At 40.4% G+C, this 27,153-nt stretch overlaps 1 protein-coding gene across 1 annotated transcript in view; it reads left to right on the forward strand.

Annotated features, from left to right (window-relative positions):
• The window catches only part of Entpd3 (ectonucleoside triphosphate diphosphohydrolase 3), a 34,561-nt gene extending 21,557 nt beyond the window's left edge, over window positions 1-13,004 (forward strand). The window contains exons 5-11 of the mRNA XM_046437767.2: window positions 1,251-1,401; window positions 3,144-3,303; window positions 4,226-4,459; window positions 8,180-8,452; window positions 8,602-8,712; window positions 9,374-9,511; window positions 11,701-13,004. Of these exons, the coding sequence (XP_046293723.1) occupies window positions 1,251-1,401; window positions 3,144-3,303; window positions 4,226-4,459; window positions 8,180-8,452; window positions 8,602-8,712; window positions 9,374-9,511; window positions 11,701-11,937 (1,304 nt within the window). The 3' untranslated portion in view covers window positions 11,938-13,004. The remainder of the gene's footprint in view (window positions 1-1,250; window positions 1,402-3,143; window positions 3,304-4,225; window positions 4,460-8,179; window positions 8,453-8,601; window positions 8,713-9,373; window positions 9,512-11,700) is intronic.
• The last annotated feature ends 14,149 nt before the right edge of the window (window positions 13,005-27,153 follow it).

Here is a 27,153-nt window from a genome sequence, read left to right on the forward strand (position 1 = left end):
TGCTCTACAAAAGAATGAAATCCTTTCATTTGCTACAATATGGACGGAATGAAATAAGTCAGGCAAACACTATGATCTGACTCCCATGTAGACTCTCAAAAATTAATCTCATGGAGATTTAGAGTTCGCAGAGGCTGGGGAGACAAAAGGGAAGGGGAGCTGTTAAGAGATTGCTCAATGTGTTAGTTAATAGGAAGGAGAAGTTGTGGTATTCTATGGCATGGTAAGGAGAATATAGTTAAAAATAACATTCTGTGTCTCTCAAGATAGTTGAAGAGAAGATTTTTGAATGTACTCACCATAGAGAAATTTGATAAAAGTTTAAGGTGATATATATGCTAATTATCCTGATTTAATCATTGCCCAATGTAAATCCAGATATCAAATTGTAAGTCATAAATATGCACAAATTTTGCCAGGCACAGTGGTGCATGCCTATAATCTCAGCGACTCAGGAGGCTGAGGCAAGAGGATGGCAAGTTTGAGGCTAGCCTGGGCAACTTAACAAAAGCTTGCCTCAAAATAAAAAAGGGCAGAAGATGTAGCTCAGGGAGTTCAATCCTCATAACAAGAAAAAAATTAATAAATATGTACAAATTTTATGTGTCAATCAAAAAATGAAACAAAATTTTTAAATGGTTTCTAAGTTTTACAGGTATAATAATGAAACTCTATGCTTCTTTAAAAGAATTCTTATATTTTAGTGATACATACCAAGGTAGTGGAATGAAATGATATGTGTACTTTGCTTTGTGAGGAAATAATAGGAGAGAATACAGATGCAATAAGAATCATTATTCAAGCCAGGCGTGGTGGAGCACACCTGTAATCCCAGCAGCTCTGGTAGCTGAGGCAGGAGGATCTTGGGTTCAAAGTCAACCTCAGCAACTTTGCAAGGCCCTTAAAAAAGAATGGTTGTTCAAACTGGGAGCTTGATGTATGGGCTTCATTACACCATTCTCTCTTCTTTTATCTATATTTAAAACTTCCATTATGAAAACATTTTCTTGAAAGAAAGCCTAGGCTCATTTTTTTTCACCCTTTAGTTTATTCCCTGCAGAGATTGAGAGTGGACCTATCACCATGACCACTTATGACTTAGCATATCTCCCAGTTTTCAAACCAGTAATTTTGAACCCAATAATTTCCAAAGCTGATTTTGTTGTTGTCATTGTTGTTTTAATTGAAAAGCTGTGTCCCTGCTGTTGGTTCTGGGGAATGCTGACCAATACTGATTTTTTGCTTTTCAGGTTCTGGTATCTCCAGCTATGGGAATAACCCCCAAGACGCTCCCAAAGCCTTTGAGGATTGCATGCTAAAAGTCAAGGGGCAGGTCCCAGAGCACCTCCACGGATCCACCCGCATTTACCTAGGAGCCACGGCTGGGATGCGCTTGCTGAGGTAAAGGCTGAGTGGGGCCAAGGAGCTCCCATGACCAAAATAGCCAAGAATGTGTTGAATCTTGCCAAGAACGCGTATCTCTGTTTCTGGGAACAAACCCAAGAGAAAGAAGCCCATATTCTGCCTTAAATTTAGGCTTTCACGATTGGGAAACATTCAGTCTTTATTTTAAAATGCAGAAAGAAACAAAATTGATTCCCTCTACCTTTGTGATTTTACTGAGAACTCTGGAAAAAGAAAGATGACCGACATCTGCTTTAGAAAACAGAAGTGTTTGACACCGTGAACAGCCACTAAGATGTGTGATAAGTGTTACCTCTAGCTATGTAGCTTCTTCCCGTGCACAAAATGTCCCTGAAACCTGCTTTAAAACCATAGGATGTCTGCCTCTCACATCAGTCAAAGCCCTTTGGACTTGTTATGAAACAAACATCCCATTTCATTTCATAAGTTCATGCTAAATTTGCAGCTATGACTTTTAGCCCCAGAGGCATGGTTTTTGAATGTCTCCTTCTCCTCCCTCCCTCCCTACCCTCCCCCCCTATCTTTGATAGAGTATTTCCTTAACCTTGCAATAAAAAGAAACATCAAACATAAATCCATTCACAACAGAGGCTGCTCCAAGTGTTGGAAGTGAGGCTTGATCTTGATCACCAGTAGACAAGACTCATTCAGCTCCAAAGGCACTTTGTCCATGATCCCAGTCATGGAAAATAATGCATGTTTAGGCATGAAGAAAACAGGAACAGACAGAGGTGCTTTAACATGATCATAAAGAGAAATCACAGTATGCTCACAGTTGGATTGGGTCTTCTCCATGAAGTGCCCCTGTTCTTGCTTGTGGCTTGAAGCATTGGTTTTTCTTCTTCCTGAGCCAAGAGTAAACCAGTGCCCCCGGGTTTTCTTAAACCACTGATGAAGGGGGAAATAATCTCCCAAGTGAGCTTTCTTTTATAGGGTAATTGACAGCAGATAGGTGCAATAATAGTACAATGTCATGGGTGATATAATAATGCCATGTTGCCTCTCCTATGTGGGTCAAAATACTGATGTTTTTTAATCCAGTGACAGCTGTAATGACCCTCAAATCCCCCCAAAATGAAGCCCTCCCAAAGGGTGAAGCAGGCACAGCTGAAAACTCAACCTTATCCGCTTTCCCCCCTGCCTCCTAAGAGATTACTTACACAACCCCCATGCCTTCCCTAGTTTCTCTCTGTCTCTCTCTGTCTCTGTTTCTGTCTCTCTGCCCCCCCTCTCTCTCTCTAGTACTGGGGATTGAACCCAGGGATTCTCAACCACTGAGCTACATCCCCAATTTATTATTATTTTTTTTTTTTTACTTTTACACAAAGTCTCACTAAATTGCCCAGGCTGGCCTCAAAAATTTGAGATCTTCCTGCCTCAGCCTCCCAAATAGCTGGGATTACAGGTGTGACCCACCACGCCTGACTGGATGGCTCTTTTGATTAGCTGATTGCAAGAGAATGAAACAGGATCAGGTGGGGTTGGGGAAAACAGATTGTACTTTTATGGAAAACTCTTTTCCTGCTTGGCAGTTTAAGAGGTCACTGCCTTCTCAGTTACCTTGGCAGGCTTCAACTTGCAAAAGAGATTGCCTGTGTATTGCACACATCTGGAAAAATGCCATCCGGGGGCTGTGGGGGTTTCCCTTATCACCTGAGGGAGACTACTTGACTGTGTCGTCTAGGCACTCAGCCTTTTGTGTTCTGTGCCTCGCATAGGTTGCAAAATGAAACAGCAGCTAATGAAGTCCTTGCAAGCATCCAAAGCTACTTCAAGTCCCAGCCTTTTGATTTTAGGGGTGCTCAAATCATTTCTGGGCAAGAGGAAGGGGTATATGGATGGATTACAGCCAACTATATAATGGGAAATTTCCTGGAGGTGTGTGGAAACAAATGCATGGTTTTTAATCTTGCTGTTTATCTTGTCCCTTGAGGGAGATAGTTTAAGCAGAAATACCCGCCAATGGAGCATTCCTGCCGTGTGTGCACTAGGGAAGCAGTGCTCAAAAAAAGGCATTTACATAGAGCTGGGTGGGAGGGACCATGGATCATAAATAGGACCAAATGCATGGAGGAGGGGGAATATTGTCACTTTGCTAGCTTGTTAGAAATTGGGGAGAGGGATCTAAATTTAATCCTGCTACTGCACATGGACCTTTTGAAGGCTCCACAGCCATCTGGAATTTGCAGCACCCTCAGTCAGTCTGCTTCCCTGAATCCCCAGAGAGAGAGGGAGTCCTCACTCTGTGTTCCCAGGCCTCTTTACAGTCCAGTCCTTACACTTCCTGCTCCTTGGGTGCAAAGGAATGTTATATATGATGCAAAGGATCCAGAATGAGGGCACTCAGATCCTATCCTATCCAAGTCCCATTTTGTCCCCCCTTGAATGTATTTTTAAACTTTTTAGATTGATTGCTGTGGTTAATATTTAGGAAATTTCACATGAAAATCTACACATTGATATCCTCACACATGCCACTGGAGGAAACTGGTCACAGTGGACTCCCCTTCCTGCATGGTAACAACCGGCAGGAACAGAGCGCAGCTTGGGGACTCACTAGCTTGTCACAATCCCCACCAGTCCCCATGCCAAACACCTAATCTGTTTCACTCATTTATGACTCATCTGTGTTATCTGCCAAGCTCCTGGAACCATTTGAATTCACCACCCCTGAAATAAAAGGAGAGAAGTGGTCTGAATGTTCCCTTCTTAGCAAGAGGAGTTGGGTCTTGGGCGGAGATCCCTGGGCAAGAGATGGTGCCTTTGGCCTTTCTTCTCACTTCCTTTTCCCACTGTGCAGAAGAACTTGTGGCACATGTGGGTGCATCCACATGGAGTGGAAACCACAGGTGCTCTGGATTTGGGCGGTGCCTCCACCCAGATATCCTTCGTGGCAGAAGAGAAGATGGGGCTAAACATCAGTGACATCGTGCAGGTGTCCCTGTATGGCTACACATACACGCTGTACACACACAGCTTCCAGTGCTACGGCCGGAATGAAGCTGAGAAGAGGTTTCTGGCGATGCTCCTGCAGGTACCTGAGCTGGGGGATGGCAGGTATTTCCTTTGAGCCCAGGGGAGTGTGCCCTGATTTCTAGTGCCTGCCCTTCTCACTTCAGTTGGAAGGTGATTGGAAATAACAGCATTTTCTAATTGGCTCTTCTGTGTCTAAATTCTCACTGTGTTTTTTGACCACTTTCCAGTGAATTTGAGTAAGAAGTCCAGGGAATATCCAGAGTTCCAGATGCTTTATAAATGATTCAAGACCTGGGATCCCTTTATGAACACAAACTGTTTTAAACCAGTAGCTAAATAAGCCTGAGAATTTTGAGATTCCCCAAGGTGCAGACAAAATAATATTAGTGGTCACAAGAGAAATACTTGCTGGAAAGAGAGGAGGCAGAGCTTATGCAGGCTCAGTCTTCTTTCAGATGGGTCTATAATTAGGCATCTGGATATCCTTTAATAGGTGGGACTGTAGAGCAACCAAATTCCATCATGTTGGTCTTGTTCTTCGTATGGTGAGGCCCAGGGGCACAGAAGGCTACTTGCGATATCAGCTGGAAGGCTGCCACTAATATAAACCCAACATCAGTGCAGTTTGTTTCTTTTGAACTTCAGAATCATATTAAGTAGTAACAAAAATAAATTATTCATTGAGATTATGATGGCAGTTGTTTTGGCAATTATATTTGGTAAAATTATATTTAAAATATATCGGTTTGGGCTGGGGTTGTGGCTCAGTGGTAGAGTGCTTGCCTAGCATTGTGAGGCACTGGGTTCGATCCTCAGCACCACATAAAAATAAAATAAAGGTATTGTGTCCTCCTACAACTAATATATATATATAAATTTAAAAGATATATTTGGTAAAAATTATTAATGATATTAAGAATTTCTATCCAGAATTATTAATATCTTTTCATTTATTTAGTTCTTGGTTTATACCCTTCGATAAGATTTTTCATACATGTATGTGGTATTGGGGATTGAAGCCAGGCATGCTCTACCACTGAGCAATTCCCCAAACCCCCTTTTCTTTTTCTTCTTTTTTTTTATAAGTCTTTTTTATACTGCTGTTTTTATTTATTTATTTATATGTGCTGCTGAGGATTGAACCAGGGCCTCCCACACACTAGGCGAGCACTCTATTGCTGAGCCACAACCCCAGCCCCATCTTTTTTTTTCTTTATTTTATTTTGAGATAGGATCTTGGTATGTTGCTAAGGTTAGCCTCAAACTTGTGATCTTGCCTCAGCCTCCTAATTGCAGTAATCAGCTGGGATTACAGGTGTGTGCCACTGCACCCAGCCTTCAGTAAAACTTATAGTTTTCATCATTTCTGTGCCTTTGTTGTTAAATGTAGTTTGTGTGTTTATTTTTAAATTTTTTTACTTGTAATTAACACATTTTAATTCTACAAATTAATGAGATTCACTGTGATATCTCTATACATGCATTTATTATGCATCCACCTCTTCTAGTATTTATCAGTTTTTTCATATTTTTTATAGTCTCTATTTTTTTTTCCAATTTCAGCTGGATTTACATTAAGAACAAATTATGGTATGGTTTTCTAGTGGAGCTTTTCTCTCAAACCCATTGATTGACCATGGCAGCGTCCTCAAACACTAGGAATGGTGAAGACTATTGATTTTTGAGCGCCTAAATTGTCACATTGGCTGATCGAACTTAATGCCATAACAAATAATTCAAGAACAAAAGATAAATGATAACTAGTATTTACTGAGCTTCTTAGCACCTGACTTTTGCTGATGCTGGCTTTGAACTCACTATCCTGCCTCAGCCTCCCGAGTCACTGGGATTACAGGCGTGCGCTACCATGCCCAGCCCAGTCCTGCCTTGTTTTTTACATAAAACAGATCACAAGCCATATATGCCAAGCCATAAATGATTTATACTATTTCAGTCATTTAAAAACTATAAGTCAGATTCTGAAGTTGATACTAAACACCAAGTTGATTGACATGATTTTTTTCTCTTTCAACAAATATTTCAGCCATAAGTGACCCAGGTGTACTAGAATCCAAATTGGCTACAACAATTTGTGAAAAATCACAGGTTTTTTTTCACACCATTGGAGCAGAAAGGGATCTTATTACCTCCTTTGTAGACATGTGAAGATCTTTCTGGAAAACACTCATGGGAGTGAGATTGGATGAGTGTTGAACTATAGAATTCTATGCAGAATCCTGTTACTGACCTTTGTTAGACAATTGCATTATTTTGTTGTGTACCTCAATTTCCCCATCAGTAAAATGCAAGGTTGGGCTGAATGTTGTAAGTCAGATTTTACTGTAGGAAAAGTACTACACTTTAATGGCTCTGAAATTGAATAGAGCTCAAATTCAATTCCTTATAAAAGGGAGTCCAGAAATAGAACCAAACCCAGTTAGGAATTTGTCATAAGATAAAAGAACACTTTACACCCACAGATAAGTTTGGATAGCCATCTAGAAAAGGTAAAACCAGGTCCTTGACTCAGTGTGTATTTTTTGTTGGTTTGTTTGGTTTTTGTTTTTCTTTTTTTTAATGGGGTTGTTTTTGTTTGTTTGTTTGTTTTAGTACTGAGGATTGAACTCAGGGACACTGGACTACTGAGCCACACCCTCAGCCCTGTTTTGTATTTTAGAGACAGGTCTCACTGAGTTGCTTAGCACCTGGCTTTTGCTGATGCTGGCTTTGAACTCACTATCCTCCTGCCTCAGCCTCCCGAATCACTGGGATTACAGGTGTGTGCTACCCACACCCAGCCCAGTCCTGCCTTGGTTTTTATATAAAACAGATCACAAATGGATCAAAGATTTATGTGGAACAAGGGGATGTGTGTGGGTGTGTGTTGGCAAAATGATTGGAAACCAGTCCCAATCAACTGCTAGAGGGTGTCCCTAGCAGTTACTAAAAAGAGGCCATCTACACATACAGTGAATGGAAAGATCCCAAAGATATATATTTTAAATAAGAAAAGCAAAGAGACGTGTATTCAAGGTGTTATCATTTGTGTTTTTTTTTAAAGGAAAGAAAACAAAATATATTTGCATATGCACATAAGATCTCTGGAAGATTACACACAAAATTGGCCATAGTAGCTGCTTTCAGAGAGGGCTCTAGTGGCTGGAAGCAGGTGGCAGGGAGCCTTCATTCTCATAATATGCTTATTTGTACCTTTTAGATTATTTGACTAGGTAGAGATTCTCTTCAAAAATGAAAAATTAAAGATAACCTGTTTTCACACCAAAATGGAGTTTCCTGCTTCATAGGGCTATCATAAGGGCTGGATCAGATAGAGTGAGAGAGAGCCCAGCATTGTGCCTGGTTCAGGATAACTTCACATGCACCTTTCCCATCCCTTCAGGGCTTTCTTTAAAAGCTGGGATACAGTACACCCAGATACAGAATGGTATTTTTTCCCATTTTCTTTTTTTTTTTTAATTTTTTTATTGTTGGTTGTTCAAAACATTACATAGTTCTTGACATATCATATTTCACACATTGATTCAAGTGGGTTATGAACTCCCATTTTTACCCCATATACAGAGTGCAGAATCACATCAGTTACACATCCATTGATTTACATATTGCCATACTAGTGTCTGTTGTGTTCTGCTGCCTTTCCTATCCTCTAATTTTTTCCCATTTTCTGTCTTGACATTGGAGAGTAGTAATAGTGAGGATTTGCCAAAAGGAATGACTTCGTCCTCCACCTAACACCTCACTCTTCTTGTACCCACAGAATTCTCCCACTGAAACCAATCTCACCAACCCCTGCTACCCTCGGAATTATAGCACCACCTTCACTGTGGACCACGTATTTGACAGCCTGTGCACTGAGAAGCAGAGGCCAACAAGTTACGACCCCAATAGCCTCATCACTTTTGAAGGAACTGGGAACCCATCACTGTGTAGGGAGAAGGTGGCTTCCATATTTGACTTCAAAGCTTGCCATGATCAAGAAGGCTGTTCCTTTGATGGGACTTATCAGCCAAAGGTTCAAGGGCCATTTGTGGTAAGAGCATAACCCCCTGAAAGATCTCTGTCTGTGCCTGTAGAATATGTCTCTCTCCCCTTTCCAATTCTGGTACCCCTTTCTTCTTCTCCGCCCTGAAACCTCCATGTCACATTCCATTCTGGAAATTTCCTCTCTACTTCTTCCAGGCATTTGCAGGATTCTACTACACAGCCAGTGCTTTAAATCTTTCTGGGAGTTTTTCCCTGGACTCCTTTAACTCAAGTACATGGAATTTCTGCTCCCAGGATTGGAGTGAGGTCAGTATTTAAAAGAAAGGAACAGCCAGGTATGATGATGCATACCTATAATTCCAACAGCTTGGGAGGCTGAGGCAGGAGGATCACAAGTTCAAAGCCAGCCTTAGCAACTTAGCCCCTAAGCAACTTAGCAAGACCCTATCCCAAAATTAAAAATAAAAGGGGCTCTAGCTCAGTGGTAAGGCACCCCTGGGTTCAATCCCTGGTACCAAAAGAAAAGAAAAAAAAAAGAAGGAACAATGTCAGTACAAGAACTATAGCAACAGAGCATATTCCCTTTGCGTGTATATGTGTGTTTATCCTGAATTTAGCCTTTGTGCTCTTCTAAGTCCACATCTATAAAATCTGGGTAATGAGGGAACCTACTTCACAACTATGTCATGGATTAATTTTTTAACCACATGCATAATGATTAGGACAGTGTTCAGCACATAATAAGCACTCAGGGGACTTAGAGATTATTATTATGTGACCTTGTGTAGGCTTTGTTTAATCACTATATTATATAATCCCATCATTATTTAATATAGCCATTTTTATTACAGAATTCTGGGTGATAATGTTTTTTAAAATATGACTGTTAACCTTAGGTGTTCTAAATGTGCATTGTAAAGTAGACCTGCCCACTCCTCCTCTCAGATGTCTTAAACCTCCTTTTCAGCTCCCATTCCTGCTCCCCAAATTTGATGAGGTGTATGCCCGCTCCTACTGCTTCTCAGCCCACTACATCTACCACTTGCTTATAAATGGATACAAATTCACAGAGGAGACTTGGCCCCGAATACGTTTTGAAAAAGAAGTAAGTCAAGACATAAAATTGTTTTCTCTTCTTCCTCCCCAAAGAGAGGTTTGTAGCGTTTGTGGAAGAAATGTAGATAGTAAAAGGATATTAGAGATTTAAATTTGCTGAGTACAAGCTGATCAGATTGATCACTCCTTCCTGGGAGAAGACATAATGGAGACCAGAGTTGCTTACAGGAGACTGTTCCAGTTGAGGAAAGGACTGGAAGGCAAGGGCTAAGGTCTCACTATCTTTATATACCCGGCCTTCAGTGCCAGGGCTAGATCCTGGTAGCTGCTTGGGAAATATTTGTTGAGTGACAACTAAATATGTTAAAGATCTGAGTCTTTCCATCCTGAAAAGAAGTTCTAAATATAACTTGATTTTCAAGAGGATAATAACTAATTGTTCTTCATTTTACACAGATGTCAAATTAAGATCCAGGCTTCAGAGTATGCGGGATTTACACTAGCACATTAGCATGAAGTAAGAAGTTTCTCTTTAAATGAGTCTAAGGTATTTAACTACCAAAAACTTTAGGGATGGAGAAGATTTTGGCTTGGTGTTATTCATAGACGGACAGATAGACAGACAGGAATGAGTATCAAGTGAGCAAAATGTTTAAAAACTGTACTGGCAGCTGTCACGACCACACCTTATTCTCAGGCAGGACTCAGCCTTGGGATACATTTAGCCATCATTCCCCAATTCTGAAGGACTTTCTCATTTCAGGAATGGCTGATGTGAAGCCATAGTCAGTCTGTTCAATATCAGCTTTGGCAATAATTAGATTAAACTAATCAATATCCTGCATTAGGCCTGTGACTGTCTATTTTCACATAAGTAAAATTGAGTCATCTACAAAAAATACAGGGATGTCTGGAATCAAGTACTGTTTGTGGCATGTACTCTTTAAGCTTTGCTTCCAAACAAATCTAATTACCAACAGGAAAGTACATTAAAAGAATGGAGAATGGCTTTCTATTGAATATTAATTTGAATTGAGAAAACATGCTAGGTTTAAAATTCTTTCTCCTTAAGAATTGTTTGTGCTCCCAAGCTAGTGTTTAAACATGAGGGTATAAAAAGACTTTGGAAGATTTGCCACGCAAGGACTTAAATTAAAAATATTTTTTGGAAACAGCAACTAACTAAGAAGAGAAATAAACCCAGGAGATGTTACAAAAAATACTGAAAGTAAAAACAAATGACATTTAAAAAATAAAACTAACACTGAAGTAAAAGAGAAAAGCCCATCCGTATAACCCAAGTATAGAAAATCTCTAACCTGATAGAGGAATGGTAACAGGTGACAGTAAACAGGGACATAAGAATAGCCTAAAATTCTTGTTGTGTCAAGGAAACATACAGATATTATTTTTAAGGCAAGAAAAGAGGGAAAAAATAATATGGGAAAATAGCATTAGTAGGAATCACTAACGTAAGATATTGTAAAGAAGTCCAAATAATATCAATATATCATCAGTGGTCTAAACCCACCAATTGAAAGACAGACATTGTCAGGTTAGATTTTTAAAAATCAGTAGATGATTTATAAGAGAAACGGTTATACTTTAAGCATAAGCACATGGAAGAATTTAGAGTTTAAATTTTGTTTTCAATCATCCAGCAAATGCTACCCAAAAGAAAGTTGATATTGTTATTCAATATATGACAAAATGCTCTTTAAAACAAAGAGCATCATTTCAGATGGGGTTACCCCCAATGAAAAAATAACTCCATTCACTTTGAATGGTGCAAATTCACAACATGTATGTGCCTAATAAAACAGTTTAAAAATATGTAAAGCAAAACTAGATGGAATTACCAGAAGAAGTTGACAAAGTTTGCTTCCCATTTGGACTCATCTCCTGTGCTTAGAACCTCCCTGGGTTCAGCAAATTGCTCATTGTCTTCTTGCTTTAGTCACAAACACCCCTGGGCAATAGGAATGCTTTCACTATTATTAACTGTCCCTTTTTTAGGCTATTAGAATTCATTCTTCCCACTGGTTTCTCTGCAGTGCTGAAGGTGGGACTCCCAATTCTTTGTAGTACTGTGTGGTGTCTGAACCTGGGTGAGCCCTTTGACCTCCTCAGGCCACATTTCCCTGTGCAGGCCTTGCAGGGTATACAGTGGCGCGCCCTGGTATAGGATCCCAGCCTTATGCCTTCCCAGAGAACTGAGTCATCTCTTCTACTCCACAGGTCGGGAACAGCAGCATCGGCTGGTCCCTAGGTTACATGCTCAGCCTGACCAACCAGATCCCAGCAGGGAGCCCCCTGATCCGCCTGCCTATACAGCCGACTGTCTTTGTGGGCATTCTTGCCTTCTTCACAGCCACAGCCCTGCTGTGCCTCGCATTTCTTTTGTACCTATGTTCAATGTCCAGGACAAAGAGGCGCTCTGAGCGTGTCTTTGACCATGCAGTGGATTCTGAGTGAGCCTTCAGAGCAGTTCCTGGAGCCCCAGGGTTCCCTAGAACCAGCCTGGGGAGCACCATGCAGTGCAAGTGAAGTGGCCACCTTCAGGAAATACTACTAAAGTCAAACACCTAGGTCACGTGCTGCTTGGATACCGACTTCTGCCAAAATGCCTCTTGGGGAATCCCTCAACAATTCTGTGCACATTGATCCTCCAGGCACCCTTCTATCCATTTGTTGATCTATTGGGAAACAGGAGAGAGAGGCCATCCCCCAGAGGAAGAGGAATTTGAGAATATAACAGTTTTATATAGAGGAATTGACCTCAGGGCTCAGTTTCCATTTTCCCCTCCTTCAGTGTTCCTTGTGGCAAGACACCCGTTAAGCATTTAATCCAGTCATATATCTTACCTTGTGACTTTCTCCCATTGGCCCTTAACCAAGACTTTCTTTTAGCAACCTCATAAGCATCGAAATCCTTCATATTGGTAGAATATAGTATCTGGGAGAGAAGACTCCCCAAAAAAGTGGCCATAGCCAGGCTTCTGTCGTGCAGGTAGAGCACAGAGCACAGAAGATACACAGAAGTGTCCCAAAACACTGCAGCCATTCCCAAAATGGAGCTCCCAGTCGGGGCTCTGGTTCCTAGGTTGCAACCTGTGTGAGTATCCTCCTGCACATCTCACCGTCATTGCTCTGCCCTCTTCTAGAACTCATTTACTCCTAGTGAGGGTATTGCATTCCAGAACTTATTGCCTTCACTAGGCTTTTGCTTCAGCCTGCCTTTCCATTATTAGCACGTTCTCTGTATTTTGCCCACCATTCCCATAGGCATCTTTGATAACCACGGCAGGCATTCTGTTCTATGATTTGCTCCTCAGTTCTTTCCTAGGTCTTAGGCCTCTCTACCAAGTAGCCATAAGACTCAACTTGGGGAAAGAAACAAAAGCTGCAGGAATATTTGCCTCCAACGTGAGATAAGAAGAACTTCAGCAAGTATAGTAGCTACAAACTAAAAGTCAACACTATTTCAGATTGTCATTTGTTAGATGAAAAATGGAATAAAGAACTCTTATTTTGACTTTCAATGTGTGCATTTGTTAACTTGAGTATGATACTCTTTCTTCTAAGGACTCAGGTAGTATTTATGAGAATTTTTTAAAATTAAGAAATGGAGGGGCTGGGGATGTGGCTCAAGCGGTAGTGCGCTCGCCTGGAATGCGTGTGGCCCGGGTTCGATCCTCAGCACCACATACCAACAAAGATGTTGTGTCTGTCGAGAACTAACTAACTAAATAAATAAATATTAAAAAAAAAAAAAAAAGAAAAGAAATGGAGGGAATTTTTTTAAAAAATCATGTGTTAATATCACCCTTATTCCACAGAGTTCAAAGTGCTTTCACTATGATGAAACTCTGACTCCAGTTGAGTCATACATTTCCGTACGTTAATTTGACATTCACAACTTGCCACAAGGATGGCCTCCCAAACCACCTTTGCTCCCATGTCCTTCCCTACATAGACTGTGGGTCATCCGTCCACACACTCAAATAATGCATATTTCCCAATGTCCAGTTCCAGTCCTGTCTTCCATAAAACTTTCCTTGCACACACACATGTGCATGTACAAACACACACACACACACATATATGCATACACACAATGATATATATCCTGGACCGCTTTCTCAAAGCTAGCAACAGAAATTATTATTTATCTTTTTGTGTGTATACATATGGATTTTTTCCAAAATAGACAATAGGATACTAAGGACAAAGCTTCTCATCCGTCACTCACTCATTTATTCAACACACATCTACAAAACACTTACGATGGGCCTAACACTTTGCCAAGTATGGGTTTGGATGTGGATAAGTGCTATGAATGTAGAATTTACTCTTATTTGTTGATTGGAGTGGTTTCCATAAATGACTGAGGGATGGGAAATAAAATATAGAGATATCAAATGAACATAGCATCCAAATCACCAAGAGTTACCAAGAAAAAGAAAAACATGTGTTTGCAAGACAGAGAGTCAAGACTGAAGCATGAAGGTCAGTTCTAACCAATATTTTTAATCTATTTGGGAACTTGGAATAAGCTAATGAAGTATTTCTGGCTTCTTGACACATTGGTGAATTCTTATCAGATGCACCATGGTCATATATACAGTCTGAGTAAGATATTAGTTACCATGGTGAGCAGAATTCTAAAATAGTCTCCCAGCACCTTTGCCCTCTCTAGCACCTCATACGTAAATGTGCTTCTCCTGTGATTACATGATTAGGTGGTTACATGGCAAAAGGGCTTTGCAAATGTGATTATAATCAGTTGATCTTAAAATGGAAAGTTGATCCACGTAGGCCTCATTTTATCACATGAGCTCTTCAAAGGCAGGGGATTGTCTTCAAAAGAAGTCAGATTCAAAAGCATAAGAGGGATTCCACATGTTGTTGCCTGCTTGAGGCTGGAGGGGACCATATGAAAGGCTTGAGCACAACCTCTAGAAACCATGGGCAATCCCTGCCTGACAACCAGCGAGAATACAGGAACTGCTGTCCCACAGCTGTAAGAAACACAATTCTGCCAACAACCTGGATAAAGCCAAGTCCAATCCAAGTGATATCTTGATCTCAAACTTGCATGCTTTTAGCAGACAGCCCAGTTGAGCTCACCCCGACTTCTAACCTATTGAACTGAACACTAAAAAGTGGATATTGTTTTAAGTTACTGAGGTTGTGACAATTAATTATCTAGTCACGGAAAATGAACACGACTATGGAACCCCAAGCCCCAAGGCTCCAACCAGAGCAAGTGCTTACATCTGAAATATGTGGTGAAGATAAAGGCAATGAGGTACCACAAATTGTGTCTACTTACAATAGACACATAAGAAAGGCCTGGGCTTAGCTAATAAGTGTCTTTGGAGCTGGGGACTCTGAGGTCAGCTTCTGGTCCAGTGAATCTAAAACCCATCACATCACATTTCCTTTCTCTTATGGCAGCTAGGAATTTAGTTTTAGATTTTGTCGTTCAATATGTCATTTCACATGTGACAGAGGTGTGGCATGTGGCAGGTGTCATGTCAGAGGGGTGTGAAAATATGTGGAACAATTGAATATCTATATGGAGGAAATTCAACTCCCTTCCTCACTTCATTTTCAAAAATTATTCCCAGGCAGGTTAAAGACCTTAGCATGAAAGACAAACCTGTAAAGTTTTTCAAAAAGAAGGTAGGAGAGAGCTGGGAATATAGCTCAGTTGGTAGACTGCGTGCCTCATATGCATAAGGCCCTGGGTGCAATCCCCAGCACCACCAAAAAAAAAAAAAAAAAGAGAAAGGTTTTGAGGCTTCTTAAACACTACTCAATGAGCAGTAGTCAAGAGAGAACACCTGTTACACTGGATCACATTCAAATTAAAACTCTGTTTGTCCAGCAATACCATGAAAAGAGTAAAAATACAAGCCACAGGGTGGAAGAAGGCATTTGCAACGTATACTACTGATAAAGGACTGGTTTCCAAATTACATGAAGGACTCCCACATATCAGTGGGTAAAAAGGCCCACAATCAGATGGGTCTCAATGGTCAAAAGGCTTGAAAAGATAGTTTGCAAAGGAGAAATCAAAGTGTCAAGAAAATGTGTGAAGAGGTGGTCAATCTCATTAATAGATTGGATGATACAAATTAAAACTACAATGAGATAACACAACATACATTTTAGTTTTGCAAAAATTAAAAAGTCAGGGGCTAGGTTGTAACTCAGAGGTAGAGTATGTGCTTAGCATGTAGAAGACCCTGAGTTAAATCCCCAGGACTTGGAGAAAAAATTTAAAAAGAGGTTTGACAATATCAGGATGTAGATAACTGGAACTCTCCTACACTGCTGGTAGGAATGTAAATTAATACAATCTGGAAAACTATGGTATTATTTAATAAGGTAGAAGATAAACATACCAAACAACCAGAAATTCCAGCCTAAGGCATATGCCTCAGAGACATGCCAGTATACACACCTGTAAATCATTTTGAGCAGCAACTGAGGTGCCTATCCCATAATATGAATGAATAAACAGTGATGTATCTATACAGCAAAAATATCATATGCTGATGAAATGGAAAAAACTGCAAATTCATGCTTAATATGGATGGAACTTACAAGCATAATGTTGAGAGTAAAAATCAAGTTGCAAAAAAATATGTCCTTTAATTCCATTTACATCATGTTCAAAACAGGCAAAACTAAACATGCACGGAAGGTAAACTGTAGAGAAAAGCAAGGAGATTATTACTCTTAAATTTGGGGGAAGATGAGTTTGTTTGGAAAGGGATAAATGGGTGTCTTAGTTTGCTTAGATTGCCATAATAAAATATCATCATTTCGTGAATTAAGATAAATTAGTTTTCTTACAATTCTGGAGGCTAAGAAGTCCAAGATCAAGTCCAACATCAAGACTGGAAGTCCAGTCAATTAAATTCTCTGCCAAAGTTCTCTTCCTTTCAAGGCCTTTCTTCTGAACTCTGGGGTGGGAAGGAGCTCTCTGATCTCTTACATGAGCATTAATCCCATCACAGGGCTCCACCCTCATGACCTCACCTACCTGTAGTTATCTCCTGAAGGTCTTACCTCCAAATACCATCACAATGCAGGTTAGGGCTTCAACATCTGAATTTGAAGGACATATTCAGTCCATAATGATAGGGCTTCTGGGGTGACAGTGTGATTCTATAGCTAGGTAGGCGTTACAGGTGTTCCTTTTTTGAATCATTTATGCACTTTCCGAATGGGCTGTATGACCCTATAAAAATAAAGTTACAGATCTAGCTAATGTTTTTCAATCTCTTTGAGCCTTGATTTCCTTATAGATGAAAAGGGAACTTACAAGCAAAACTAAACATACCTACCTCCTGGGATAGTTGGAAAGATAAAATATGGCATTTAGCCACTGCCTGGCACAGAGAGTAGCCAATAGATACAAGTTTAGAAAAGTATTTCTTTCAACCATATATTCATTTATTTGTTTGCTTATCATACATTCACCAAAAGTCTACTATGTGTCAGTGAGCTACAGGACTGAGGTTGTAACAGAAATGAGACATATGTCCTCTTAAAACACATGAGATTTGAAGGCCCTCTGCTGGAGCCCTGCAGAAAATCTTTCCATGAGTGAGTTTCCACCAACACCCGTCTAATTTAAAATGCTGGAAAAAAAAAAAATCACTAGTTCAAAATATTTGTAATATTAAAAAATAACCAGATAGTTGAAAATTTGATCAGTTAATGTTATTAAGGAATAACTGTTAATCTTTATTGAGGTGAGACACTGGTTTTATGAACTACCCCCTAGAATCCTTACTGTTGAGAATCTTGTCGAATGTTTTTCGACTGAAATGATATTCTTTTTTTTTTTTTAATTTTATTTTGTAGTTGTAGATGGACAGTATACCTTTATTTTATTTGTTTGTTTTTTTGTATTCTGTGCTAAGGATTGAACCCAGTGCCTCACATGTGCTAGGCAATCACTCTGCCACTGAGCCACAACCCCAGCCTCTGAAATGATATTTCTGGTGTATCCTGTCAAGATTCCACCAGAACAATAGAATCAGTAGGAGATACATATTAAGAGATTTATTGCAAGGGATTGGCTTACACAATTGTGGGGCTGGCTGGGCAAGTCTGCACGACAGGCCATCAGGAAAGGCAGCAGGAACCCTTCAGCGTGAGCTGAAGCTGCTGGCCACGGCAGAATTTACTTTTTTTCTCAGGCTTTAAGATCTTTTCACTGATTGAATCAGGATGACCCAGATCATTCGGATAATTCCCTTTACTGAAAATCAACTTATTCGGGGTGTAGTTGTACATACCTGTAATCACAGCTACTTAGGAGGCTGAGAGAGGAGGATCACAAGTTTGCGGTCAGCCTGGGCAAGTGTCTCAAAGTAAAAAGATTAAAAGGGCTGAGGATGTCACTCAGTGGTACAGTGCCTGTGGGTTCATTCCCCAGTCCTGCAAAACAGACAAACAACTGATTATTTGACAACTAAGTGCATCACAAACACACCCAAAATATACCTTCACAACTACTCTTAGACTGACAAATAACAGAGGACTGTAGCCTAATCGAGTTAACATACAAAATTTATCATCACATTTGTGAATTGATGAGAAATAACACAGGAGGGAGGATGTAGATGAGGTAGGACTGGCTCATGATTTGATGGTCCTTGAAGCTGGGATGATGGATACATGGAGTGTTATGGTTTAGATGTAAGGTATCCCCCAAAAGCTCATGTGTGAGACAATGAAAGAAGGTTAGAGGGAAGGAGGGAAAGGGAGAGACAGAGACAAAGAGAGTGTCAGTCTTGTATAATCTAATCCTTGAAGTGTATCCCTTGGCTGTTGTTATATTCTATGCATTAGAAGGCAGTCACTAGATCTGGCCCTCTCTACAGATGTAGGGATTATACATAGATATGACTACCAGAAGGCAGGAATCAATTGGGTTCCTTTTGGAAGTGCCTACCATACAGGCATTGCAGTCATCCAAACAAGGGATCATGGGGACTTGCACAAGTTTTGTAGTAATGGAGGAGTAGTCTAAATCTGCATAGATTTTAAAGATACAGCCAACAAGATTTTCTGTCTGGCCAGTTGCGGGGTAAGAAAGAGAAAAATCGAGGGTGACTCTAGAGTATGTGCCCTGAACAAATGGATGGATGGAGTTGCCGTCGACTCAGATGGGGAAAGCCAAACAGTAAAGTTTGAAGGGCTTGGATAGTAAGGATCAGAGCTATGTGGATGCTTATTAAGCTTGAGATAGCTATTTGACAACTAAGTGCATCACAAATCAAGAAGCCATCTTTCAAGGTCTCCATATTTAACTTTTATCATAACACCTTTGAAATCTTATGTTTTAGTAGAAACAATTTTATTCCTTAACTAAGATTGCTGCCAGGGCTAGGGATGAAGCTCAGAACAGAGCACTTGTATGACATGTGCAAGGCCCTGGCTCAATCCCCAGCACTGAAAAAAAAATAATTGAATCCACCTAACAAATTTACACCCTCAAAGGTCAATGAATTCTTCATAGTTAAGAGCATGGCTGAGCTGGGTGTGATGGTGCATGCCTGGAATTACTCCCAGCTAGCTCCATAGACTGAGGCAGGAGGATCATGAATCCAAAGCCCGCCTCAGCAAAAGCAAGCCCTAAGCAACACAGTGACACGGTGAGACCTTGTCTGTAAATAAAATACAAAACAGGATTGGGGGTGTGGCTCAGTGATTGAGTGCCCCTGAGTTCAATTACCAAAAAAAAAAAAAAAAGCATGGCTGGATCATGGCACTACTATGGAGCCACATGACAGAGAACAAGTAATGTAAAATCCCTCACCATTTTCCTTACCTGCGAAATAGGGAAAATAGTATCACCTCTACTCTAGAAACAAAATCTCTAGTTTTTGTAAGAATCAAATAATTTAGGGCTGGGGATATGGCTCAGCAGTAGAACACTTGCCTGACATGTGCAAGGCCCTGGGTTCAATCTCCAGCACCACCAAAAACAAAACAAAAATGATCTAACATTCATAAGGCACACTCAGAATACTGCCTGATATTTGTTGAAGTTCTATATATATTATCTACCCAAATGTTTTCTATATATGTGGCTGGTTCTCAGCCATAATTCTGTAGTTATTCTCTAGAGATTTAAATATCCTTAAAACTGATGCTGTTCCCTGGCAGCTTCTGACCCACTCCAGGATCCCAGGAAATAGGAACAAGGTATGAGGACAAAATTTGGTCAAATATTTGAAGATATTAGGGAATTTTTGTTGATTTTTTTGGTGTGATAATGATACTGAGGTTGTGTTTTCTTTTAAAGAGTCACTTTTGAGGCACACTGAAGTATTTATGGTGAAATATCACAGATTTGCTATGAAATAAAACAGAAGAGGGAGTAATGAATGAGCAGTAATGTGTACATGGGAGTTATATTCTCTCTCTCTCTCTATGTATGTATGTATATATATTCTTCATACAAAGTGTTTTTGATCCAGGAGCTATGCCAATAGGAACTGAAGGCCTAATGTAGCTTCCCATGGTACGTATGTGGTACAACTTGGGTTCACAAAATTTGGCTTACTAGGGGTTTGTAGCATGGTTCAGTAGTAGAGCACTTGTCTGGCATGCTCATGACTTGGGTTTGATTCCTGCACAAAGACAAATAATTTTGGCTTAATAACACACTAGTGACCTCTGAGACAGTATCACTGCTGGTACAGAAGCACACAAAAATCCTGTTTTCAGGCCCAACACTATCTGTTTTACATGTTGCCACTGTCTTTTTTTAATCCTCCATCTAACTTGTCTCCAGCTACAATCTTCCTTCCATAGTCTATTCTTACCCTAATTGCCAATGTAATCTCTAAAACATGAGTCACATCGTGTCACCCCTCTCCTGAAAAGTTCCCGTCTCAAAATAAAAGCTGGTCTTTTCAGGGTCTTCCAAGGTTCCAGATGCATGGCTCCCTCATTTCACACCATCTGGCCCTCACCCAGCCTATTCCAGCCTCCTTAGTCCTCCTCATACATGCCAAGAGGGAACATAACTCCTCTCTCTGCCTGGAACTTTCTTCCCCCAGACATCCATGGTTTGCTCTCTCATCTCCCAGAGGTTTTTAATCAAGTGTCACCTTCTCCTCAAGTCCCTCCCTTCCAATTCTATTTAAAATAGTCATTCTTGCCTCTTTGAACAATTCCACTTTCACATGCCCCACCTTCCCATGCCCCACCCTCCCTTGTGCTTTATTTTTCTGGGTAGCTTTCATCACTGTATGACACGCTATATATTTGTTTATTGTCTATATCCACCTAGTAGAATTAAAACTCCATGAGGTGGAACTTTAGCCTATTTTTGTTCACCTCTGTGTCTTAAGTGCCTTGAATAGCACCTAACACAATAGGTATTCAGTATTTGCTGAATGAATTAATACATGAGTAAATTAATCTATTCATTGCTTCCTGGTGGCTGCACCAGCATCTCTCCCTCCAAGTGCCTTTGTCACTCATTCTACATCCTTGTTTACCACCATCTCACTACACAGCATTACCCAGCATGTTCTTGTTCTAATATCATTCTTTTTGGGGAAAGGTGTTTCCATGGTGATGCAGGAGCTTTTCATCTATTTAGCAGACCAAGTAAGATCTCTCAGAAAGCTCTTTGCAGCAAGGTTCTATTTATAGAGCTTTTAAGACTCCAACACACATGAACTTTCCATTCCTATCCTGGAAAGTATTTTATCAGTATAGCTAGTTGGGTGATTTGCCTGTTGCTTTTTAGTAGCTATGTTGGCTTGTTTATTTAAGCAGACCTCTTCTGGTGGACATTTACTGTATTGAAAAGCTTTGGATATTCATTTTTCTACTCAGAAAATATTTATGGAGGACCTACTCTGTTCCAGGTCCAGTTTTATGTACTTGGCATATATCAGTGGCCCCATCCTGGACTCCTATTCTATCATAAATTGCTCGACCTATTATTTATGTTATGAAGAATGTCAATGGTCTTGATTTTACTTGATGATCTCTGTCTTCAGTTCTCACAGCCCATGGATGCAAAATACATACAGATCCAAAGCAAAATTCTTCTGCTTCCTGGGGTGGGGGGGAAAGGAGTAAATATTTAGGATCGTGGTTAAATAGTAAGCCATTAGTCCTGGAGGCTGTAGTCATTAGAAAAAGCCAACTTTGGGTATCTGTCCTTGTGCTGAGAAGGGGGAAAAAATAGTGCTAAATCCATGTCTTTTAACATGTCCCCATGAAAAGACATGGATAACACCATGGGCTCCACTTTGAAATATTACACACACCACAGACACATCTGTGAATCTGTGTCTGCTCATGCATACACAGTCACCCACCATACTGTCCCAGCTATCCATAACTCTCAAGCTACCCATATCTCTGTCCCTCCTACAGAAACACTATGTCCCTACACCTTACCCCAAAACCCCAGACACTCCTACTTCTCTCTCTCTCTCTCTCTCTCTCTCTCTCTCTCTCTCTCTCTCTCTCTCTCTCTCACACACACACACACACACACACACCAGACACTCTTGCTCCTCAATGCTATTGCTGCTCACATTTAGACAACTTACTATTTTTCAGATACTCACATCCACTTTCCCAAGTCAGAGCTATGCATAGTAATACTAAGCCTAGCTCTTTGCTCCCAAGTCCAAGAAGCAGCAGGAACCCAAATATATAATCTGGAAAGAGCAACATAAGAGTAAGTCCCTTGGGTGTTAACCTTCACCTTTCATGCTAACCCCAGCAGTCATTATGCATGGAAGCCTGTGGAGAAAGCCTAGGGATGGCAGAGTTGGTGAGGAGGTCCTTCAGATTTGAGGCCCAGTGGAAAACTAGGGAAATCCTCACAGCTCTGAAGCCTTTAGTGATCTGTTCAAGTTTCATGAGAGTTTTAATGGCCTAAGAACACTTTACTTATTCTTCCCACCCTTGGACAGTTCAGGAAATCCTCCCAAACACAAGGTATTATTTTCCATCCTTTTCTTTCTACATATTTGTCCTGGAAAAATAGATAAGCACACTATAATTATTTGTCCTGGAATCATGGGAAATTAGGTTACCTAGATAATGGCAAACAGAAAAATCAAAGAAAAGTTCAGTTGGGAAGAGTTTATACCAGTCTTTTAACCTTCTCAATAGGCTTCTAGCAAGACTTTGGGAGCCCAAGAGTCTTGCCCTGGGATCCAAATCAACCCTCCAACCCTCCCTGTAAAACCCCCTTGCATCTCAACATTTCTAAGGTGAACTCACTCTACAAGAGAATAATGAATACCAATCAGTTCAACACAGTCATTATAAAGGGACCTCCTGCCCCACTCTTTCTCAACTCCACCAGGCCACCTGAGGAGAAATGCTCAGGTTCACACAAGCACCGAGGCAAGAGCAAACGAGGTCCAACTTTTGTGAGGGAAAGGCCACCAAGCTATAGAGCCCAGCCCTTGTCAAGTTTTGTCAGTCAGCTTTTTATCACTATGACCAAAATACCTGATAAGAACAACTTAGGGGAGGAAAAGTTTATTTGGGGCTTACAGTTTCAAAAGTTCAGTGCATGGTCAGCAGACTCCATTCCTCTGGGCCAGAGGTGAGGCAGAATGGCATGACGGAAGCACATGGTGGAGGAAAGCTGTCAGTTCATGGCATCCAGGAAAGAGGATGGGAGGGGAGAGAAAGTAAGGGACCAGGGACAGATGTAGTTCCCAAGGCCATGCCTCCAGTAACCTACTTCCTCTAGCCACAACTTACCTGCCTACAGTTAGCACCCATTCAAATTATGACTCCATCAAATGGATTAACCCACTAATGAGGTAACGCCCTCACCTCACCACCCAATTGCTTTACCTCTGAACATTCCTACTTTGTCTCATACATGAGCTTTTGGGGGGACATTCCAGATCCAAACCATAACACACGTGAGTTCAACCTAGGCTGCAGCACTGAGCTGTCAGAAGGTGTGTTCCACCAAGAGAAGAGCAGTCCCAGGCTAGAGTTCTTTGAGGGCAGGGGCTATCTTATTAACTACATGGCCTTCTTAACACAGGCTTTTGCACACACAAAAAAGTGTCCAACAAATTAGAGTTTTGATCATTACATATGCATAAATTAGCTAAACAAATCAATCAGTAAAAAATGGTCTGCTTACAAATATCTCAGCACCAGGGTAGTAGTAAACTATAAATTATTTATACATCAAAAAGTATTTATAAAGTATTTTTCACATCACCCATCTTAGTTTACAACAATGTTGAGGAAAATACAGAGAACTTTTAAACCCTATTTCACAAGGAAAAGAGATTAAAGAAGAGAAGTAGTTTGCCCAACATCACACAGCCAGAGAGGGACAGAACAAAGATCTGAGCCCAAGGATGACTCAACAGAGAGTATTTCTTCTAGCAAAACTCTCTGTCTCTCTGCCAGAGAGCCAGAGCAATGACTGAATTTGTTGGCTCATTCTCCTCCATGGATATATCTTTCTTTTTTTTTCTCTGTGTCTTCCCTTCTCTCTAAAGGTCCTCTTTTTCCCCATTCTCCCCTGTCTCAGGTTTCATAAAAGGATCCTTAACTGTATTGATGGTTCTATATGAGATATTTTTTCCTTTTTACAAAGAACACTTGGGTTTCTACCTAAGGTTTCTTTGCAAAGTTTTATGTTCTAATAATAGAATGTAAAGAAAACTTAAAAGGCCACTTGCATCTAAGAGCTCCACATATATCTTCTTTCTGTACTAAACTACTAAACTACAGTGATTGGAGTTTACATGCATTAAGCTGATCATTGCCTGCCTCTTATTCTACTATCTTCCAACCTTACTGCATTAAAGGTTCACAGGATCCACTTCCCCTAAAAGAATATAGGTATTACAAGTTCCATTTATACTAGCTAGTTTTTTAGAACAATTAATATAAAACAGCAAAATTCAAAAACATGATTAGCAGATATATTGGCTCCAGGACAAGTGCCCGGTGCCAATATATAAGATTAGAAATTCAAAGTATCCCAGCTAGTGTCACTGGTTCAAAGTCTTCTAAGACCTGATATACATTGACTTTGATGACCTGAGGAATACAGGTCAGGGTTAGACTCTTCATGTCCTTGCTCTCATCAGAGTGCCTCTGTCAGATTATGATTCTCTCTACCACCCCCCTCTGCCAGGTGGAACATAGACACAGTGGCCATGGACAGGTGTAGGGCCAGGATGTAAAAGCCTAAATGCATGCTGACATGGAAGATGAGGTTAAAATGTTGCAGGGCAGTAAGGATATCTGGCTGCTGTCATGTGGGACACCCATCCACTCATCCATTCACTTCTGCAGATCTGCTCTACACCTGTCCAAGTAGAAAACATCTCCTCTGAATGCCTCATACATGCCTCTCAGGTTCATCACTCTTCAACCAATGCACATTGTTTGGGATAAAGTACTGAGTGATGAATTACAGCATTTGAACAGCTGCTCCTGTGGTTTGGAAATGACATGGTTCAGAACGAAAAAGGGCTTTTTTTGTGGTTCACTATGAAAACACTGTGAACTTCTTGGTCAAGCAACACAAGGAATCAGGAAAAATTCCTCTATTCTCATGCTTTACCTCATTGTATAAGGACACAAAGTCTGGGTCACAAATATCCTTGTCTAGATGACAAATATGATTTCATTAGACAAGTGAATGAGGTCAGTATCAGACTGCTATCTGTCCTGATGCAAGGACTTGATACATGGAAAGATGTATATACACTGGTGAAGGTTTCCTGCACCCACTGTCTGACAGGGCACAATGTGGGGGATGCTGTGGCAGGGCTGCATCATCTGGAAACCGGAACCATGGGTGTTTTGTTTATGATACTCATGATATGGATAATAGAGCAAACGTCAATCAATAATAAAAGTACATATTGCCTGAGATTGCAGGAAAATTCCCAGAATGAGACTAAGGATACAATTAAGATATGTCCCAAGGTGTGTTTCAATATCTCTCAGGATACAAACAATAATGTTATTCTTCAAGCCTAAGCAACAAGAAATGTTTATCTGATGGTTAACAATTTATACTAAGCCCCCCCACACACACCAGTTCTAAAGCCACAACCTGTACAATAGCCTAGTTACAGAAAAACAATTGCTGTGCCAACAGTACAAGGACCACCATATGTAGTTTACTTAAGTAAAGGAAGATTATGGTATCCCCCTCGAGGACAAGAGGCTAATAAAAATACATTCCCTCCTTTGCCTTACACAGGAATTCATGATGAAAATGGGGAACACATAGTTAATATTAATGGCAAATGGGTTGAGGTGCAGAACCTGCCCTTCAGCTAAAGAATACAAAGACGTAAAACTAGGTGTACTTTGACCAAGGATCAAAGAAACTCCTTAAGAAAGCAGTTAAATAGGTCATATGAAAACAGGAAATTACTTTGGAAATTAAAAATAAAATAATGTAAAGTAAATATAGATATATTTTAAAGGCACTTCAGAGTAGTAGGCTTTTAAGTAATAGATTTTCACTATTTTTAGTGTGTTTTATTGGAATTGTGGTTTAGAAGTACGAAAGTTTACCAATAATCATAGGTATGCTTTAAAGTTAAAGGTTAATGAAATCATTAAAGATATGCTTTAAAGCTCAAAGTTAATAATAGGTCAGGAGACATGTAGTTGAGTTGCATAGTCTAGCACCTAGTGATTGAAAACATAAAAGCAAAGATTACAGGAAAATATTTTAAACAATTTTGCACTCAATATCTTAGAAAAAATGTAACTCTTGAAAATTATGTAAATCAAAGACATTTTGGGCTTTGAAGCTATTCATTAACTACCTGAAAAAACACCTGTAAAAAAGGTATAAAAATAAAGGCCCCCCTCTAGGGGCAGCAGATCTTTCTGGAGGCTGCTTGTAACTTGCAACCCCTTCGCACCATCTCTTATTCTTTCAACGACACCACTCCTCCTTCAAGACCCCTGGATCCCCGCTGGGGCTGGACCCGGGCAACACACCATCATCACTATCAATTCAGACTTAGTGGAATATAAAAGCCTTTTCAGAACTTCTGTGTGTGCCTGTTTCTTCAAAATACTGAAGATGACTGCAGTCTTGGACAAGTTCAGATACTGAGAGACTGCTCCACCTGGCATTTTCACTGATGCTTCTCTCTTCCTCCTCTTCTCAGGATCACCCTACTCATTTAGAAACTCCAGCTGAATGGTGAAAAGTTCTGAGGATCTCCTTAGTAGTAACATGACTTTGTCCACAGAGTCTGGAAGTTTAGTAACTAGGTCCACTGTACAGGAACAAATGTGAGTCCATTTCCCACATCTAAGAGGCCAAATGAAAGAGCTTAAGAAAGATATCACAAATCCTTGTCAGCTGACCCTTCGTGTAATTATCCTCTGTTAAACCTTTGGTAATCCCCATATTGCTATTCTCTGCAGGAAGAATTCTGTTCGGATATTCTTAGTCATGTCAAGGATCTCTACAAAAATCAACCAGGTCTTTACAAAGCTCCATTTTACCTTCTTCACTCTGGTGAACATAATGTACATGGTGGCGGGGGGGTGGTGGGGGGGGGTAGAGAGATATTGATTTTCTTTGGAGGAGATTCTAGTGCTTTCATCTATGATATAAAGAATGGCTGCCTCTGCCTGCTCCTAGAACTTGTT

This window comes from Marmota monax, unplaced genomic scaffold (assembly GCF_021218885.2).
Source record: "Marmota monax isolate L192 unplaced genomic scaffold, Marmota_monax_Labrador192_F-V1.1 WCK01_AAM20220418_F8-fsc00021, whole genome shotgun sequence".
Lineage (NCBI taxonomy): Eukaryota > Metazoa > Chordata > Mammalia > Rodentia > Sciuridae > Marmota > Marmota monax.